Consider the following 21,126-nt stretch of genomic DNA (forward strand, 5'->3'; position numbering starts at 1 on the left):
CTATTGGAATCCAGAATTCCTCGGATGTCGGAAGCCTTCTAGAAGGGCAAAATAAAGGTTTTCTAAAATTTTTCTACATGTTTTCATGGTTTGATCAAGAAAGAAAATTGAGTTTTGAAAGAAAAGAAAGTTTTGAAGGGAAATGCCAGGTTCGGCCGCCGAAGATGGCTCCCTTTTGCTGCCGCCGAACCCCAAGTTCGGCCGCTAAACATGGTGGAGTTGTGGAAGCACCTTTGGCCTCCGAAGGTGCTCTGGCCAACCACCTATAAAATGCCCTATGTCCGAAAATGGGCGAGTTTTTCTCTTTCCATTTTCGGGCTAAGATGAGTTCTTGACCCTCCATGGTTGATTTTATGTTTTCATTCAAATCTCCCATAGTTTTTATGAATTTTTATCGTGTTTTGAAGATTTTAAGCTAAGATCAAGGTTTTAGAAGCTTGGAGACCTCCGGAGTTCGTTTCTCCACATTTCCAAGTTTGGGATCACATCTCCTCTCGATCTTCAAGAGGTAAGTGTAGATCCTCCTCTTCTTTCATGTTTTAAGTAAGTTTTAAGAAGGGGTTAAGGGTTTTAATGCATGTTTAGAGTAGATCAAAAATGTTAGGGTTTATGTACCCTTTATGAGAAATGTATGCTTAATATGATGTTTGTTGGGGTATAGGCTAGTTTTAAGCCCCTAAATGCTTGAAAATGTGTTTATGCATGCTTTTGTATGAGTTGGTATGAATTGGGAGGCTTTGGGGTGGCTGGTGTGCATGTGAGGCTCGGGTTCTGCCCTTTGGGAGAGCCCAGGTTCGGCCGCTGAAGTCAGTTTCGGCCGCCGAACCTGCCAGGGAAGGCAGTTTAGGCTGCCTAAACTAGCCCCCGAAAGTTTGGACTTTCGGCTCTGGAGGGGAGTTTCGGCCGCCGAACCTGCCCCCGAAAGTGGGTGACTTTCGGCTCTGGAAGGACTTTCGACCGCCGAACCCTGCCCCCGAAAGTGCCTGACTTTCGGCTCTGGAGGGACTTTCGGCTGCCGAACCTGCCGCTGAAAGTGCCCTGTCCAGCCTTCCTTTGCATGTTTTCTATGCATATTTTGGTGATGTTTTAGGGGATTTTTGGGGAGATGTTTAGAGTTATGTTAGAGTATGTTTGGTCCTTCATTTGAGTCCACCTGTGTAGGATCGGATCTGAGAGACTGAGGAGGTCTGCAGTGAGCTAGCTGCTACAGAGTCAGTAAAGCGTCAGCCAGAGGTAAGTAGAACACGACTCTTTTATTTTAAAGCAAATAAACTTTTAAGCATGTTCATGCATCATGATTGCCATGTTTATAGGTTGTTGCATTAGAATCCACGAATATGACGCATTGCATTATTTATTGTTGATGTGGATGGTTATTGGATGATCTATTAGCTCTCAATGTGATATGATATGTTATGAGATGGAAAGACCAGGTGTGGCCATATCGCCCCTGGCAATATGTATATGTGAGAAAAGACCAGGTGTGGCCGTATTGCCCCTGGCAGTATGTAAGAGAAGACCAGGTGTGGCCGTATCGCCCCTGGCACAGTTGGATATGTTATGATATGTTTAAGAAGAAGTCCTGAGGAGCTCCGTAGAGGGTCGGGCATTTATTGGATATGTAAAGGGCTATTGGTGACAATACCATCTTAAGGTGATTTACTTGTGTTGTGATGCATTTCATGATGGCATACCTTTATAAATTGTTTTATTGCTCTGCTCACTGGGCTTTAGTAGCTCACCCCTTCCCCCAACCCCCAGGTTTGCAGGACCAGAGGTAGCTCAGGGAGTCAGCAAGGGTAATGGTCACGGTTATGTCATGTAATAGAGTGTTAGTGGACATGTAATGTAATGAAATGTAAAATGATGTAATGTAAAGTAATGTAATGAGGATTAGTATTGTGTTTGGCCCTAGTGTTTATTGCAAATCCCTATTGTACATGATATTGATGTAAATGTTTTAATGACGAGACATGTTGAACCAGGCTTGACTTATGAGATATTAACCCAACTGGAGCATTTGATGAGGGCTCCAGTAAGGGGTTTTATGTATATAGTTATAGTGCATGCACAGGTCAAGTTTGGTACACATGTGAAAAGTTTAAAGTTTTTATGTAATTGTTTGATCATGTATGGGATTTATCAGGTATGACAGGATGTATGTTAGGCTTGCTACGGGTCCCCGCGACCTTAAGTCGATCTGGATCCTAGCGCCGGTAGCGGTCCAGTTTTCAGGTCGTTACAGAGATGAGGTGGAGCTGTCCGAGATACTAACGAACCACAATATCCGAGAGTCCGATTCTAGTTTAGCAATTGTATCCGATTTAATTGCGACAAGGACTACGCAAATTTAACAAGAGAAAGTGTGATATTCGGCTGCTTCTGCCGCAACTTACGTCCCATATCGACATATTATGGAAAATCTAAATTTTATATAATAGTTAGTATGAAAATACTAAATAACTTGGATTAATTATTTTGGATCATGTGAAAAGTGAATTCAAAAGTTATTTAGGTCAGTTTGGACTGAACTGTTTGGGTTAACCATTTTGAATCAAGTGGAAAGTAGGTCCAAAAATTATTTGGATCAATTTGGATAACAATATTTTAATCGGTATCAGAGTCACCCCGGATCAGACAAATTGTGCAGAGTTAGTGGACTTGCGAGGAAAGGGCTATCCGTGTGAGATAAAATGAAGTCACCCGAAATACTAGCGAACTATAATATCTTAGAGTTCGGTTCTGATTTAGCAATTATATCTGATTTAATTGCAACGAGAACGTCACAAATTTAGTAGGAAAGAGTGTGATATTCAACTGTTTCTACCGCAGCTTCCGTCCCACTCGACATATTATAAAAATTTTAAATTGTATATAATACTTAGTACGAAACTGCTAAATAATTTGAGTTAATTATTTTAAAATCAGAGAAAAGTAAATTCAAGAGTTATTTAAGTCAAGTTTTGCATTATTTTATTTTAATTTTAAAAAATAGAAATATTAATATTTTGAAATAAAATTATTGATGAAGTATGAAATTGTTTGTATAAATATTTAATTAAAAATATAAAATTAAATTAATTCAGATATTATTTGAATAGCAAATGAACTTTATCTCTTTTAACAATAAACTTTATCAACAAAAATTTCCCATATATTATTAATCGATAAATGAATCTAGTTATTTGTATTTTAACAATTTATTAAATAATTAACAAAAAATTGGATTGAAGTATCTTCAATTTAATAAAACTAAAATATAAAAATTAAATTATTAAATTTTAAATAATAAAAAGGGTATATATTAATTTTAAAATAAGTTAAGGAGGAAAAATATTACAGCTTTCACTTTCAGTCTACTTGTCTTGTTACACTCGTGTGATTCTGAAATTATTTTTTTATTTTTAATTATCGTTCATTAATTGAAATTAAAATAACAAACAAACCATTTTATTTATTTTCCAAATAATTTAGGATCCTCTATTATTGATTTATTTATTTTTATTTTATGATTGTTTATTATTTGTTGACACGTGATGGAAGAAGAAAATGTTAGAAAAGTCAAAGATAAAGATTGCTTTGTTTTGGTTCGATCAGGAAAAGGGTCCCACCAAAAAGCAAGAATCGACGACTCTGATGAGGTCATCTATGTGCTTAGGTCATTTGCATCTAGAATGGTCCCCCTTCATTATGTTCATCTAGAAATTGTTGTCTATTACAATCTTGCCATTGTTTACCGCATCAATTTTCCCATTTGCCCCTTTACGTTTTATTCTTCCTTTGGTTTTTCCATTTTTAATTTTACTTTTTTATCCCTTATTTAAAATAAAAAAAGTGACTTGGAGTCCTTGCTAAATTCTTCACAGATTCGCTAGACTAGATTCCACATTAGGCAAGCGAAGTGAAAAATGGACAATTTATTTTCCAAAGGTGATAGGATTGATCCAAGCTGACTAGGCTAAAAGGAAGAGTGACAGAATAGTTGAGAATACTTTTTCCATGCAATCAATTTTCAATTTTCCAACATCTTCCTCTTCAGTTGTTGTTTTCAAAACTTGCGTTTTTAATCAGCTCAGTCTAGTCCAGCCCACCATTAAAAATTCTTCATCCACTTCTTGCGTACAGTGTATTTGTTCAGGTTCATATTGATAATCTGTTACATTTTCAATGCTGCCTAGGGGAGAGAGAGAGAGGAGTGCAATATTGTAAAATCACCAAGACATGAATTAAGAGCAATGTATTTGTATAAGTACCACCCACCAAGCAAGTACGAAAAAAAATAAATAAAAGAAAAGGGGAAAACCCTTTTTCCTTCCACCTTCCTTGGTTCCTACAAATAAAATTCCAAGATTTTCATCAGCCTCCCTCACATATTCCAAAGTTTCTATCCAAAACTTGAATCCCTTTTCCACGAACTTCATCCTTTGGTCTCCCTCCAGCCCATGGAGAATGAAAAAACCATGGTGCTAGCCTCTCAAAGTGAGCTTCCATTTAATGAGAATGACTCGCAAGATATGGTCATATACCAAATGATAAACGAAGCTACACCACCCAATACTTCACATACCCAGCAAAGATTAAACCCAATTAACACATCAAACATGTTCCAGCCGGCGAAGACCATAGCCAAGAAGCACTACAGAGGAGTAAGGCGTCGTCCTTGGGGCAAATACGCTGCTGAAATTCGCGACTCGACGCGACATGGTGCTCGCATATGGCTAGGCACGTTTGAGACAGCGGAAGAGGCTGCTTTGGCTTACGATAGAGCGGCTTTTAGGATGCGTGGTTCTAAGGCCCTGCTGAATTTCCCAGCTGAAGTGGTGATAGCTGCAACAACACCTCAAAAACTTAGGCCAAATTCGAGTAGGAATAGCTTGGAAACCAGAGGCAGCTCTAGCACGGGGACGATTAATGGGACATCACAATCAGAGTCGGAGAGCAGCACTACTGGGGAATCCGGAGATGTGGTGGGGTCTGATTATTTGCTCAGAATCGGTCGATAAGATGGGCACATTGAGTAGCATCAAAATTTTACCATTTTGCTATATTGGGTTGCTTTATTTGATGTGAATATTCAGCATATTTTAGAGGTCAAGATAGAGCCAGAACTATTGGCCAGAAAATGCGAGTTTTGGTACAAAATTTAGTATTGAATTAATAAATAAATTGTTTAAGTGTGCAAAATTTAATCAAATGCAATATTTGAAGAAGTACTATTTCTTCTTCTCCCTCGTGCAGATTTCACCTTTTTTTTTTAATGTGTAACGTTACAGGTGATCCATTGACGATGTCATGATGAAAAGTGGAAGAAGACTAAGCAATTTTGAAAGGGGAAAAAATGATACTGGTTTCTCACATGTTAAAATAACTTGTCAAAGGGGCCAAGAACCTGTTTGACGTGTATGAGATAACTATCTATTCATTTGATTAATAGTCGCTATAGAAAATTCAACAAAGTTGTCATCAATTAAGGTTACCAAATTTGAACCGCATGTAAATTCATCAACTTCCTAGAAAGTCCCTCCTACTCTCATCTTCAAACGGTCAAAATTTTGAAGAGGTGGCTTGGTATATATCACCCAAATAATATTATTATCTCCACTAATTTCAATTTCATTCTATTATTTTGAAATTAATTTAAAAAAATACTTTAAAAATAAGATAAAATAATATTTCTTTTTTTTAAATAAATATTTTAAATTTCAACCATGTCCATGAAAAGGTTTAAAAATTTAAAAAGCAACATTTTATTACTTCATAGATCTGTTTGATTTGAACACAATTTAATCAAATGGTATGTATCAACTTGAATTCTTTTTTTTAACTATTGCTCTCAAGTTCAAATTTTAATCATATCCTACAATACCAAATATTATAATAAATATTAATCTAAAATAATTAATTCAAATTATTTAATAGTATTAAAGTTAAGATTTATATATTTTTAAAATAATTAGAATTTATTCATAATTTACCGATTTCCACATTAAACAGTTGAATATTACATATATAATAGTTTTAATTATTCTCGTTGACTATAATATATTGTAAATAAACATTATCAATAATTAATAATTAAAATCTATTCATTTAATATGAAAACAACTGCATGCTAGGAATAATTTCCATATATAGGAATAATTTCTTTTGATGAAGCAACTATTCATGTAACAGAAGAGAAGTAATGTATACCTTTTTGAAGTGTCGTTTTGCACGATGATTATGGAAATGAGATGCATGATCCCCTTTATTGTGTCGTTTTCCACGTTGGTTCGGATCAAGAAATTTTGGTGTTGAAATCCATGTGTTGGAAAAAGATAAAATTGCTCAAATAAGAGACAGACTATGACAGGTTGATGTTAACAAATCCCAAACTTCATAAAACACAACAAATATTCCAATTTTATTAACATACGCCTCTCTTTTATTTTGGAAAAATGATTGGTATCTTAATCTTCTCGTTATTAATATTTGATTTTTAATTTTTCATAAAAATATAATTATTTAATTCTAAATTTTATGAAATGTTGTTATTTAATCCTTTAACTTTATAATTATTTAACTTTTTGAAATTATATAGGTGCATTGAAAGAAAGAAAGAAATATTTACCCATAAATTTAAATTACAACATAATCTCTGATAGCAATTTTCTATCTTGACACCTGAAAAATCACAAGGACGAAAGCAAACTATCCAAATAATCACTGCCGAGGTCCTGAAATTCTAACACATCAAATCCATTGCCAAACTTCGACTCTTCCACAGTAGCCATTCTCTTTAATGCAGGCTCTTGATCACGCATCATGTCCGTACTACTCTCTTCCCAGTCTCTTGACACCCTTTTTCTATGCCTTGGAACATTGTCGCCATTGCTGCCTGCAAGAAATTTATAGGAATTCTCGCTCGTTTTGTTACAAGCTTTTGATGAAAGATTGCTAGAGCAGTCGACGCCCATGGCCTTTGCAACCGTCTCAAATGGGAAGTTGAGGTTTGCTTTTGGCCCTCTGATTCTTAAAGCAGCTTTGTCATAAGCTAAAGCTGCATCCTCTGCCGTATCGAAAGTTCCAAGCCAAACTCTAGCTCCTTTCCTCGACGAGTCCCTTATCTCTGCTGCATATTTACCCCAAGGTCTCCTCCTCACTCCCCTGTAATGTCTTTGAGTCGTTCTCTCTCCTTTGACATTGTTCATCAACTTGGAGCTTTTCTTTTCTGAGCTATAATCGAAAGCAGAATCTGTAATATTCTGACTAGAGGGGACAATCCCTGCAAGAAGTTCCTCCCAGGCCTCAGCTCCCATTGACATCCACCTGCCTAGACTTGGTAGCCGTTGAAGGATCTTCATTGAATCTTCTCTCCCGTCAAGACAAGGCAACTGATCTTCCCATGATTTGGGATCCCCTTGTGTATTTCTTGTTCGCTTGTCTCCTCCATCATCTCCATTAATGAAGGTCGCCCATACATTCTCCAGCAGATGATGATGATAATGATCGCTTTGGATGGCCATGTTTTCCATTACTATTAGTCTTAATTAGAAAGGAAAAAAAAAAAAATTTGTGATTGGTTAATTTATAGAAGATTATGTGTGTAATCTGTTAACAGCTAAGCTATGCTTATCCTACTCCATGAACGAAAATTCCAGTTGGAAGCTTGTGTTTTAATCCATTAAACAGCTAAAACCTTGATATAGAGAGAGAGGAAACTTGTGGTGCAAGAAACTAGAATTCAGAATCAACCACATGAATAGAATGTTTCTAGGGATTAATTAATTAATCAAATGCATGGTTGAGTTTAATCTAATCCACTCTTTTGCTTCTCTTAGTTATATGAAATTCAAATTCAAATTGTTTTACCTATTTATCTAATGTTAATTATAATAATTTTAGATATTTATTTGGATTAAGGATACTCCAATTAGTTATTGAGGAATTACGAGAGATGAATTTTCCATTTGATTGTTGATATTTAGGAGCTTGTACGCTCCTTCGCTTAAGGTGAATTTTCCATTTGTTAGAAGCTCTTTTAGGTGTTTTTTAAGTTTCTCTAGTGAGAGATTTTTCCTGGAATCTCTCTTCCACTCTCGAAAAGTGGGTTCCCTCCTCATTCCTGGGTAATTATTTCTATTTTCTTTATTTTTCTGTTTCTTTTAGCATACTATGCAAAATTGTGAGGAAATTTTTTTGCCATTTTTATTTTTATTTCTCGTTTCTTTATGTTTGCTTCTGTTTGATCGCATGCAGGTCGACTTTTCCTTGTAGTCTAAGACTGATGAGGGTTGTTTGAGGGTGCCTCGTGAAGCACAGCTTCAGAAGGCGCGATTGGAACACCGAAAAGCGCATTCTCTTCTCCTTCACCAGCGGCTCTTTGATCTGCGAAAACCCTTGATCTTGATGCTGGATATCCGTGCTTTTTGGTTCACTTTGCTGCGAAAACCCTTGATCTTGATGATCTCCTCTAGATTTTGGATCTTTCTCCTCACATACATCCTCCTTTTAGTTTTTAGTAAGTTGATAGTATGGCTTCTAAGCTGTTGTTGATGGAGATGAGGTGAAGCGGTCGTTTTTTGTATTGTTGGTGACCCGAGATCTGGAGCAAAAGAGACAATTTGGATGATGAAGGTCTTTTCACTGGGTCGATTTCGCATCAAGGGCTAGTTAGCCTTAGTGAACTATGTTTGTATCCTTTATCTTCTGGCAAAAAAAAGAAAAAAAGTCCTCAAATTAATCGGGTTTTTCAAGGTCATCTGTTCTGAATTTCCGATAATAAATTTTATTAACCATAAAAATCAATTTACTATCTGTTGGAATATTTATAGAGAGAGGAAGGAAAATAAAAGGATGAAATATTTTTATTTTTTATTTTCCTCCTTTATTTTTAAAAAGAAATAAAAATAAATTTATTTTATTTTTCCTCCAATTTTAAAAGGAAATAAACATTTTTTTTTTATTTTCCTCTTTTGTTTTCCTTCCTTTCCCAAACAAAGGAATATCAAGATACTCTTTTACTTTTCACTATTATTTTCTTTCTCGTCCACTTTCCTCTTATCTAAGTAACGAATTTCAATTTAAATCATGCGTTTGAAGCAATAAAGTCGTTGGGCTAACCATTAATATAGGGACCAAATTGAAAGTGCAGCTTTCAAAAATATAAATTAGTGTAAATTTAAAAACCGGAAACTCAGTTTTAAAACCGACACTCCAATCATTTTATGAAGAACATTAAACATGAACTCAACTAACAACCACCTCTTTATGCTAATAGAAATTTAAAATATTATAATTTTAGATATGATATATTATAATTTTAAATAAAATAATATTTTTTTAATTAATTAAATGTACACTTCCGACTATAATTAAAGAAATTCAAATGATCTTTTTTCAAAAGAAAAAAAAAAATTCAAATGATGAAAACTTGTCAAAGAGAAAGCACCACTGCTAATGGCGCATTACCAATTGTGCATTTTCCTTTTTTTTTTTTCCTGGATTTCTTTCTTTCATAGTGGAACCAATCACACCACCTACACTTTGGGCCGAGCAATATTCGGTTCAAACCGAAAAAATTGACCGAACCGAATTGATTTAAAAATTTAATTTGGTTTTTTATACATTTCGGTTCGGTTCGATTTTTAATTTCAGAAATTTCGGTTATTTTGATTTGGTTCGGTTTTAATCAAAAAAACCAAAAAAACCGAACCGAACCGATTAGTGATAATAATATATTTTTTCAATAATATAGAGAAATTAAATTATATTAAAATTAAAATATTTTAATTAAATTTTAAAATATTAAAAATAAAGTGTAAAAAAAAATTATTAAAAATCGAAACTGATTAAACCGAATCGAATCGAACCGAATCAGACCGGTTCGGTTCGGTTCGGTTTCTGACCAAAATCGATTCGGTTCGATTTTCATAAACACTAAAATTTCGGTTTTTGGTTTATTCGGTTCGGTTTGGTTTCAAACTGAACCGACCGAATGCTCAACCCCGTGCCTTCTTATTTCTCAAATCGACACATTGATTTCCAATATGTTCTCATCTTTGTTAAATTATGATGAGGAGACCACAAATGAATTCCATACACATTTTTTAAAATATTTTTTATTTAATATTATAACAGTCTGATCTAAATTAATTTAAATTAATTTAAATTATTTTTTATTTAACATAAATAATTAATTTAAATTATTTAATAATTTTAATTAAAATATTTTATAACCTAACATAAATAACCTATTTAAAAGGGAATCCGAAAAGAATGACAATTCATGGCTATTTTAAGTGATAGTCATATAACATCAATTACCCTATTATAAATTTATAATTTTTAAAATCTACTCTTATTTTTTTAAATATATATTATAATAAGGTATATTATTAATAAATTAATAAAAAATATTTTAAAATTAAATGTGATTTAAAATATAAAATTTTTATTATATAAACACTCACATACTTAATTTGACGATAAATATATCTAAATAAATACCTACGGAAATGATTCCTTGTTTTTGTTATCTGACCTAATTCAGAAACTGCCACCTACATTTCACCCCACCCAATTTAGTAGGTATTAATGACATCAAATAATTCAGCAATTTTCAAATCCCACTTATTTTCTGTTGTTTTAATTTCCAATAGTATTCAATGTCATTCAGATTGCTCTTTAGCTGTCACAATTATTTTAATAAAAAAAAAACAACAAATAATATTACTTTCTTTATCCATAAAGCCAAAAAAAAAAATTAATCTTTATAATTTTTCTTAATATATTTTCTATTCATATTTGCTATATTACTAAATTATTATTAAATTTAAAAAATATTAAATAAAATGTTTATAAATAAATTATTATTTTAAAATAAAAATAAAATATAATTTAGAAATGTAAAAAAAAATCCTAATTTTAAGAAATGAAAGAAGTATAAATTGTCCAATATCTAATCAACATTACATTTATTGCATTCACATGTGCTTCACTATATTTCAAATATTTTTTAAATGTAGTTATTATTTAATTTAAATATATTATTTTTTAAAATTCAAGTCAATAAGTGATTTCTCTCAACTAAAAAAATTTTGATTTTTTAGAAAATTGAAAAAAAATATCAATTAAATAAAAATAATTTCCACAAGTTAATAAAATAAATAATTCATTTTTAATTTAATCAAATTAACATGGATATAAAACTTGAATTATTAAGATTTATGACTTTTTTTAAAGCTGTTTAGGTAATTTTCTCCTTTGTCGGATGATTATGGAAAGGTAGTTAAGAACTCTTAGACTGATAAGGAAAGGTTAGGCTTCCAAACCTGCAGCAACCAACTTGAAATAGAACTGATCTTTCTGGAAATGCCTTAGGTGTTCCTAAGCTCATCATCAAAAATATATTAATTTAAATTTAAAGTTATTCATTAATTGGTATGATATATATCTTTAATTATTTATTTTTTTTAAAAAATTTAATACGAATTTTTTCTCCCTTATTCAGAGGTAGCGTTTTACCTCTTTCGTTGGGAATGTAAATTAATCGAATATGTGAATTTCAAATATATATTAAAGATATAAATTGAAAAGAATTGATAATAAAAAATTTCAACTGCTGCGTGACCCACCATATAGTTATGTTCAATAAACAACCCACCCAATCGGCCATAACTCAACTCATTACTCAGTTATGATGAGTGCAATTTATATATAAATATATAAATTCGTTCGTGGGAATACGCGATGCATTTAAAGTTGAAGCAGCTGCAATGGATACATGTCACAGACACAGTCTTCTTCTTCTTGTTCTTCTGCTGCTTCATCTCCTTGCCTCTTTCTCAACCCTCCTTGCTGAAGAAAGTGAAGCTGTGGCAAAAGCAAGGGCTTTGAATCAGAAGTCGGTTACTGCAGTTTTAGTGTTTGGAGACTCTACAGTAGACTCTGGAAACAACAACTTCGTCAAGACCATTTTCAAAGGCAACTTCGCACCTTATGGAAAAGATTTTCCAAATCAACAGCCCACCGGACGTTTCAGCAATGGACGCCTCTCCACTGATTTCATTGGCAAGTTTTTCTTTTCCATGAACATCTTCTCTCATATGAATATATATATATAGATTAATGGAACATATATATTTATTTGTTTATTCTATTAATTTGGAACAGCTTCATACGTTGGTGTGAAAGATTTTGTGCCTCCTTATTTGGACCCAAATCTCAGCATTGAGGACCTCATGACGGGAGTCAGCTTTGCATCGGCCGGCACCGGATTTGATCCCCTGACACCCCAAATAAGCGTCTCTTTCTCTCTCTCTCAATTACTTATCCTCCCCTTATCATTTTTGTTTAATTGAGATTTAGGAACAGTAGAAATAGAACGTGAAATCTCTAAAATTTATTCAGATGTAATTACTATCAGACTAAATCTGTAAATACATGCTTGCTTTACCATTACTTAATGCACCTAGCATATGAAATGATATCGGTGAAAAAAAGCAAAAAAGCAGTTAGAAATTTATTATCCAATCAACTACCAAAACATATACTTAGTGGTTAGGGTGGTAAAAATTAAACTACATGTATATATTTATATATATTTTTTATTTTTAATTTTAGTTAAGAACCACATGAAATTTTATAATTTTAAAAATAAATTTAATGTCGTTAAGTTACATTTTATTTATGAATAAATAATATTTGTAGTTTATCTTATGGTATTTATTATGGGTAGTTGGTGAATTCACTGATCATGATCGAGTGTGTGGACTTGACAGAATGTGATAGGGATACCAGAGCAATTAGAGTATTTTAAAGAGTACAAGAAAAGGCTGGAGTCTGCCATTGGAAAGAAAAGAACAGAAAATCATATCAATAAAGCTTTGTTTATTTTAAGTGCTGCAACAAATGACTTCGTTGTTAACTATTTCACGTTACCTGTTCGACGAAAGTCCTACTCCGTTTCAGGTTACCAGCGGTTCATATTGAATAATGCTCTGCAATTCATACAGGTTTGGCTATATTAATTTCTCAATAATTTTGTTTTTCTATTGAAGTTTTTTTAGAATTCGAATTTAAAATACTACATGCTTGAAATTTTCATTATTTATTTAATTTTCCGTAATAAAATAAAAATTTAAAAGTGTTTTCTTATTTATTTTGTAAAGTGTAAACATTCAGATATTAAATTCAGTCCCTATATGCAATTCACAATGCACTGGTTCTTCAGTGAACATCTGCATTTATTGTTATGACCCATCTCCCCAACTGTTTAATCTGCCGTGCACACTTAAATATTTCATTTTAATGGTTATTTTATAAAATTAATTGATTAGCGAATTATAATATTTTAAAAATTACATCTATATTATCGATAAATATGAGAAATTTTAGGTTTTATTCTTTTAATTTCTGATCTTAATTTAAAAAAAAATTAATATTAAGTTTGCTAATTGATTTTTATATAGAGATCAGGAGATAAATGGCATATTTGGCTTTTTTTTATTTATTTTTTTAATTTCTTTCTTATTTTAAATATATAGTAGTAGAATTAATGTAGGTAATTATGTGTGATAATTATAGGAATTGATCGGCGAAGGAGCAAAAAGAATATCGGTGACCGGACTACCTCCGATGGGCTGTTTGCCGGTTGTGATCACACTTTTCTCGAAGAATGCGATTTTAGAACGCGGTTGTATTGAATACTTTTCCTCCGTTGGAAGAGAATTCAACCAAATGCTGCAAAATGAAGTAAATCGGTTACACGATCGATATCCCGACGTCAAAATCGCTATCTCAGATGCATATGGACCACTCTCAGACATGATCCAAGGCCAACAAAGCTCTAGTAAGAGAATAATTAATTGATCTTTATAATTTATAGGTTTAGTAATTAATCAAAATGAAACTGAAATCGATTAGGGTTAAAAATGATTTATTATTTGAATTGCAGTATGTATATTTGTTCTGATAATTATTTATTGGTGTTGAAGGGTTTGAGGTGGTAAACAGTGGGTGCTGTGGAACGGGGTACCTGGAAGCAGGAATACTGTGCAATCCAAAGTCATTTCTGTGCGATGATGCATCAAAATACGTATTTTGGGATTCAATACATCCAACTGAGAGGACTTATTATGACGTTTTTATGGCCTCACGTCCTACTATTGATTTTTTGATAAGTGATGCCTAATTTTTTTTTTTAAATTTATGGGTATGTTTATTTTTATTAAAAAAATTGTTACGAGAGGATATGCAGTAAAATGTATAATTACTCGTCAAGGAATCTGTATAATGGAATTAGGGAGTATTATTCCAAACTTGATTTTATCATGTGATTTTGTGATCATAATAATAAAAAATTCTACTAAATTTCAATTTTATTTTTGTATTATTGATGGAATTTACATTATACAAGGTGAATAAGCAAAAATTAAATTTATATAAAAATTTATAAGTTATATAATAAAATTTTATAATTTAACGATGAAGTTATGTCAAATAACAACGATGAAATCAAAATTTCATGATATATTAATTAAAACCAGGATAAAGTTAATTTAAAATAATAAAATTCTAATGGATGGATGCATATGTATTTTAGTATAGAAATTAATATGATATAATAATTACCCTAAGAGAATTATGCGTTGTCGCCATATGATGAGATCACGTGGTATAATTTTAATAAATTGCGATTCTTGATCACTTAGATTTCGTTCTTAAGTGAGAATAGACTTGATCATCTGGATCATCAAAGTTAGTCTTATAAATCTGATCTAGTCCTTAGTTATTTTATACAGATATTACATAATAGGTTATCATTACACCTACAATTACGAGTTCTCTTACAAACAAATGCAAAATGTACACAAAATTTAAATTACGCATTCTAACACATTCTTTTAAAAATTCAAATTCTCTATTTACAAGTGTTTGTAACGATCCGAAAACTGGACCATAAACGGCGTTAGAGTTCAGATCGATTTAAGGTCACCGGAGCTCATAGCAAGCCTATTATACATCCTGTTACACTTAATATAATTCCAAACATAATTTTAAAAACATACAAAAATATTTTTATCTTATGAACTAAAACTCGACATGTGCAAAAAAATATAACTGAAAACATAAACATATATTATAGTTCTCATCAAATTCTCCAGTATATCATTCTCCAGTATATCATTACATGTGGTCCAAATAAAATTTAAACTTTAAAATTTTTACATAATAAAATCATAAATAAAAGAATTATAAAATAAAATTTGGACAAAACACAATTCTATATCACAGTTTATTCATGTCCACAATTATAACTATTACATTATAACTATACCATAAAACACTATTGGCCTTTTGAGCTAACTTTAATCCTGCAAATATGGAGTTAGTGGAAAATGATAAATTACTAGAGTTTAATGAGCAGAAACATAATTATAAAACAATTTAATAAAATATATGATCATACAAATATGTCACAACACAAAGAATTCACATCAAAATGAACTTATACTCATCTGTAACCCTCCATAATTTCAATAGTGTCCGATCCACGACGGTCACTTCTCAAGACTTTTTCTTAAACCTAATATATCCATAGTATAGAATGGGTCTCGACTCGGACTTTCTCTTACATAATAGTAAGCACTACAAAAATTTGAATGATTACTAACAGAAATTTCCGTTGGTAAACATTGATATTCCGTTAGTAAACAATTTCACTAACGGATCTGTGACGGATTCATTCCGTTGGGAAAAATCTCGTTGGTAAATTATTCACTGACGGAATTTGTATCCGTTAGTGTCACTAATGGATCACCAACGGAAATGTCCGTTGGTAACACTAACGGATTACTAACGGAATGCAATTCCGTTAGTTATACTAACTGAATTTGCGTTAATAATTCGTTAGTGAATACAAAATGGCGTTGTTTTCCTTTGCGACGGACATGAATCCGTTAGTGACACCAACAGAAATTCCATTGGTAATCCGTTGGTAAATCATAAAATTGCAAAAACATCCCTATATTTTCATACATTATGCACCTGTACCTGTACCCTATACATTCATATACATCCATCATCATCCTGGATATTATTAAACTATAATCATAAAAAATCAAATTAATCATTAAAATATATTTAAAACTTAAAGGTTTTGTACTACAATTATAATTTGAAATAAAAATTATTAATTGGTCATAACAAAAGATACATACTAAACTAAACTAGCAAGCTCATCATCTGTATCATAATCACTGTCTATATGATGATCACCAATGACAGGGGCATCATCATGCCGCTACTGTGGAGATGGAGCTGGAGGTGCCTTAGGAGCAGATGTCTGAGTGGATGTCTCAATACCCTGTTGTGCCATCATTCTATGCATAAACGTCTGCAACTCGTCCAACATTGTGGTAATTCGACCATTCTCTGTCTCTAGCCGATCAATTTTATTCTGCATCCTGTTCATTGCTTCAATTGTAGGAGGATCCACTGGGAGTGCAGACGTGTATGAAGCAGAACAATGAGATGGCTCATGAAAATATGCTGAAGCCTGGGACCCTAATCCATAAACTTGACTCTTTTTCTGCCCGCCAACCGCTTCGTAGTAAAGCTGGGCTTCATTTATGGGCGTCGGCTCATTGCTTCCCTCCTGTTGCTGTGTTGCTGCCTCCTTCAGTTGTACGTATTTATCCTGCATTATAAATTTCAAATAACGTATTAGTAAAACGATTTAAGTACATCAAAATTATTTATAACTACATTTATTATCAACTTACATAAATAGCTTTTGACCTAACATCAACAAACTCCTTCGTCCCCTTTCTCTTATGTGTGGCCTCGAAAAGCTTATGAGGATGTGGTTCTCTGCCTAGTCTTTCTCTCTGTTACCAATTATGAGAAGGATAGCAATTAGTATCGAAAAAAAATATTTATAAGAAAATAAATAGTGAAGGGATTACTAATACCATCATCTGCTGGTGGATATACTGTGAAACTGATCCGCATGCGTGCCTGAAAATGCCAGATCTTGACCCTCCAGCCTCATTGCGCCTATTGGCAGAAAACTTGTCACACTTCTCTTTATATTCAGAAGTGTTCCAAGTTTCCTGCCACTTCCTCAAAACAAAATCTGGTGTAGCCAGATTCTTCGTCTTCCCTTTCCTAATTTCCCACATTAAGCCCCTGTATCTCTCAGCTGCCTTTTTCTGCCATACAATTTTGATCAAGCTGTCAATTGCTTGGTCTCATATGAAGTATTTCTGCAAAAAGATTAAAGTTATGAGTAGTTAGTAATTACAAATTTCATATTATAGCTCAAAATGCTTAAAGAATTATGCTTCACTTTGAATTCCTACCAATAAAACTCCTTAGTGTCATTTGGCACTGTCTTCCAACAGTGCCCTTCCGCGACCAGTCTTTCTTTTATTATCAGAGTAATCATGCGACTGCACATCTCCGACGGATGTAAACTACATGAACAATGGTGAGTTAGTATAGGATAACATTGAAATTAATCGTAATTAAGAAATAATTAACTATTACTTGTTATTAATGAGTGAAATGGTCTGTCGGAATGACTGTGTGCTGCCTACAGCAGTGGTCAAACTTTGATGCTAGAGCAGATGATGGAGTAGATGCTGATGCATATCATGTACCTCTAGCTGATGTTGTAGCAGAAGGGGATGCAAGTTGAGCTGAATGTGAATGTGATACTGCAGGTCGTGGAGCTGGAGTGGGACGGTGAGGAGGTGGAAGGGGACGGGGAGGCAATGCATTGGTACATGGTGGAAGTGGTGGACATGATCGATCCCTATGACATAGTTGTACACCGGATGCAAGTGGTACCCATATTTGGAGCTCCGTATCCCCAAGTCCCGTCGATGCCCGTGGTAACTGCGGCTCATGCTCTTGTCCACCATCTGCAGTCGCCTCCTCTTGACTTGTACTAGCAGGAAGTCGAACCGGTCCTCTGGGCTTCTTAACCCTTCCACGTCCATCTGTGAACAAAAAAAAAATAGTCAACGCAAAAAATAATATAAAGTTCATAAACATTAAATTAAAAACGTACAAACGTAGTAAGTTACTCACTGAGAAATAATGGAAATATACAACTCCAAACTGATTTAGAATGTAAATTAATTTAGTTTGATTCATACGAATTGAACTCATTATCACCATCTACATCTGTATCAAAATTTGGGTCACTAAGAAACTTATCTTCATCTGACGAAACGTCATCATGAATCTCAGTCATTCCTCCACTAGGATCATTCAGGCAGTGTTGTTGAGTAACATCATCCAGATTTACTTCAGCGTAATCAATCTCATCTTCTTGAAAAGGTTTATATGTCTTTGAAGACGTTTCAGATACTTCAACAACGGGTCTACCTTTAACTTTCATCACAGCCCACCAATCATTTTTGTCACGACGCTTGCTCGGGTATGAAGCATAAATGACCTATGTTGCCTGAGAGGCTAATACAAATGGCTCGTACTTAGTGTATCTTCGCTTATTGTTAACATTGACTATTCTATACTGTCTATGCACCTTGGTGCCCGTTTTTGGTGTTGGATCAAACCAGTCACATTTGCAAAGTACAGTCTGTTTAATTGGTAACCCTGGATACTCCAACCGCAACACCTCAACCAACTGTCCATAGTAGTCACTTTCTTCAGAACTGTAATTACTCCCTTTTATACATACACCAAAATTCATTGAGTTAGTACTTGAATTTCCATTGATTGTGTTGAATACATCCATTGACATAATACCCATCAAAAGTGATAACACTTCTGAGTGGTCCATTAGACAGATCTTGTATAAGCTGATTTTCTACATTGTTCTGCAATTCATGGGCATACTTGTAAAACCATTGGCCAAACTCTCTCTCCAATTTTTCATCAACAGCTGCATCTGTGATATTTGGTTGTGCCGACTTTACTCGCTCTACATAAATGCTATACATACAAATTAATAAGTAATGTTTAACAATAATGTACAATGTAAGAGGTATTATACTATTAATATAACTAACAATACTTACTCAATATATGTTTTCACCTCTAGAAAATTTAAGAGAATATATGTTTGAGCAGCTTGGATTTCATCTTCAGTCATATATCTCGATTTTCCCTTTCCGATAGTTCTACCTGTGCATTTGAATATGCTTAATTTACCCGGTACATCATCATCGGAGACAAATTCATGCAAGTTGCATGGAACCTTTCGATGTCTGGTCATTACATGTGCTTCAAAAAAATGAGCAGAAAATGCATCTGCTTCTTCTACCAAGTAAGCATTGCATATTGAACCTTCGACCCTTGCTTTATTTTTGACATTGTTCTTTAACTTTCTCAAGTATCTAGTGTGTAGAAACATAAATTAGAAATGTATACTAAGTAAATCATCATGCTGAGCAGTATACGTAAAGAATTAATATGTGTACCTCCCAAATGGGTGCATCCACCGATATTGTACTAGTCCTGCAATTAATGCCTCATATGCAAGGTGTACTGGTAAATGTTCCATTGAATCAAACAGACTTGGAGGAAATACTCGTTCAAGCTTATAAAGGATCACAGGAATTTGTTCATTTAACCGTTGCATGTCCCAATTAGTAAGTGTAGTTAAAGTAAGTTATCTAAAGAAATTGCTAAACTCTGTTATTGGTTGCAAAACATTATTCGGTAACAATTCTATGAGAGCTATAGGAAGAATTCGTTGCATGAAAACATGACAGTCGTGGCTTTTCATACCAAAAAGTCTAAGCTTCCGACTACTCCCTAGATTGGAAACATATCCGTCAGGGAATTTCAGTGTTTTAAGCCAATCACACAGTATAATCTTTGATTGCTTGTCTAAACAATAACTAGCTTTTGGATATTTTCCGCTAATTGGATATTTCTTCAATTCTAGTCTCCTGCATATTTCATTTAAATCTTCCCGTGATTTTATATTGTCTTTCGTCTTTCCCTCCACATTCATCACTGTATTAAAAATATTTTCAAATACATTCTTTTCAATGTGCATTACATCAAGATTGTGGCAAATCATGTTTGATGATCAATATGGCAAATCCCATAATATGCTCCGCTTACGCCAACCAGTTTTCTTTGAAAGCCGGCCATTTATTTCATGACTGTCAATGTCTGTTATCCGCATCAACCCAATTTGCTCAATTTCTTTTAGTAAGTATTCCCCAGTTCTAATTGGCGGCAGTGACTTGGAGACAGTTCGGTTTTTAATAAAAGATATCTTGTTTCGACGGAAAGGGTGGTCATCAAGCAAAAACTTTCGATGACTATTAAACCATATTTATTTACCCCCCCCCTTTTTAATGTAAATGCATCTATGTTTTCCATACAGTAGGGACATACAGTGCATCCTGTTGTGCTCCACCTTAAGAGCATTGAATAAGCAAGGAAGTCACTAATAGTCCAAATTAAAGCAGCACGCATAATAAAATTGTTCTGCTGAAAAGCATCGTAAGTATTCACACCAATTTCCCAAAGTTCTTTCAATTCCTTCACTAATGGTTGCATGTAGACATCAAGCTTCTCTTTTGGATTCTTGGGACCGGGTATGATAATTGTCAGGAACATGTACTCATCTTTCATACACATATCTGGTGGCAAATTGTATGGAGTTAATATTACTAGCCATGAAGAATACTGTTGTCCAGATTGACCGAATGGTTGAAATCCATCAGCGCAAAGGCCGAGTCTGACATTTTGGGCCTCCATTGCAAAGGTTGGATGAGTTTGGTTGAAATGCTTCCAAGCAGGAGCATTTGAACAATGACGCATCACCCCATTCTCATTTGCATGGTCACTGTGCCGAGTCATATACTTAGCTGTAATACACGATGCATAAAGTCTTTGCAAACGTAGTGTAATGGGGAAGTAATACATCTTTTTGTATGGCATTAGAGTCTTCCCTTTCCCCACGATGTGCTTGAGGCGTTTAAACCTTTCATGGTCACAAAATTTGCATCTGGTAAGTTCTGTATCATTTTTCCAATAAATCATACTACCATTAACACAACAGTGTATCTTTTGTACAGGAAGCCCCAATCCTTGCACTAGTCTCTTTGTTGAGTAAAAGCTATCCGTCATGACATTGTCACTCGATAACAT

The 21,126-nt window shown here is 33.6% G+C and overlaps 3 protein-coding genes across 3 annotated transcripts; 2 read left to right on the forward strand and 1 right to left on the reverse strand.

The window, feature by feature from the left end:
- The first annotated feature begins 4,266 nt into the window (after positions 1-4,266).
- LOC110604662 (pathogenesis-related genes transcriptional activator PTI5) lies at positions 4,267-5,182 on the forward strand. The gene has a single exon (XM_021742921.2). It carries the CDS (start codon positions 4,443-4,445, stop codon positions 5,001-5,003), a length of 561 nt encoding a protein of 186 aa, XP_021598613.1. The 5' UTR covers positions 4,267-4,442; the 3' UTR covers positions 5,004-5,182.
- Positions 5,183-6,609: 1,427 nt separating this feature from the next.
- LOC110605494 (ethylene-response factor C3) lies at positions 6,610-7,624 on the reverse strand. Its single transcript, XM_021744096.2, has one exon. The coding sequence runs from the start codon at positions 7,512-7,514 to the stop codon at positions 6,672-6,674; it is 843 nt and encodes a 280-aa protein (XP_021599788.1). The 5' UTR covers positions 7,515-7,624; the 3' UTR covers positions 6,610-6,671.
- A 4,074-nt stretch (positions 7,625-11,698) lies between these two features.
- Positions 11,699-14,368, forward strand: LOC110604748 (GDSL esterase/lipase At5g45960). Its single transcript, XM_021743039.2, has 5 exons — positions 11,699-12,051; positions 12,154-12,284; positions 12,762-12,995; positions 13,567-13,831; positions 13,977-14,368. Exons 1-5 carry the CDS (start codon positions 11,757-11,759, stop codon positions 14,171-14,173), a joined length of 1,122 nt encoding a protein of 373 aa, XP_021598731.1. The 5' UTR covers positions 11,699-11,756; the 3' UTR covers positions 14,174-14,368.
- The last annotated feature ends 6,758 nt before the right edge of the window (positions 14,369-21,126 follow it).

Source organism: Manihot esculenta, chromosome 17 (assembly GCF_001659605.2).
Source record: "Manihot esculenta cultivar AM560-2 chromosome 17, M.esculenta_v8, whole genome shotgun sequence".
Taxonomy (NCBI): Eukaryota; Viridiplantae; Streptophyta; class Magnoliopsida; order Malpighiales; family Euphorbiaceae; genus Manihot; species Manihot esculenta.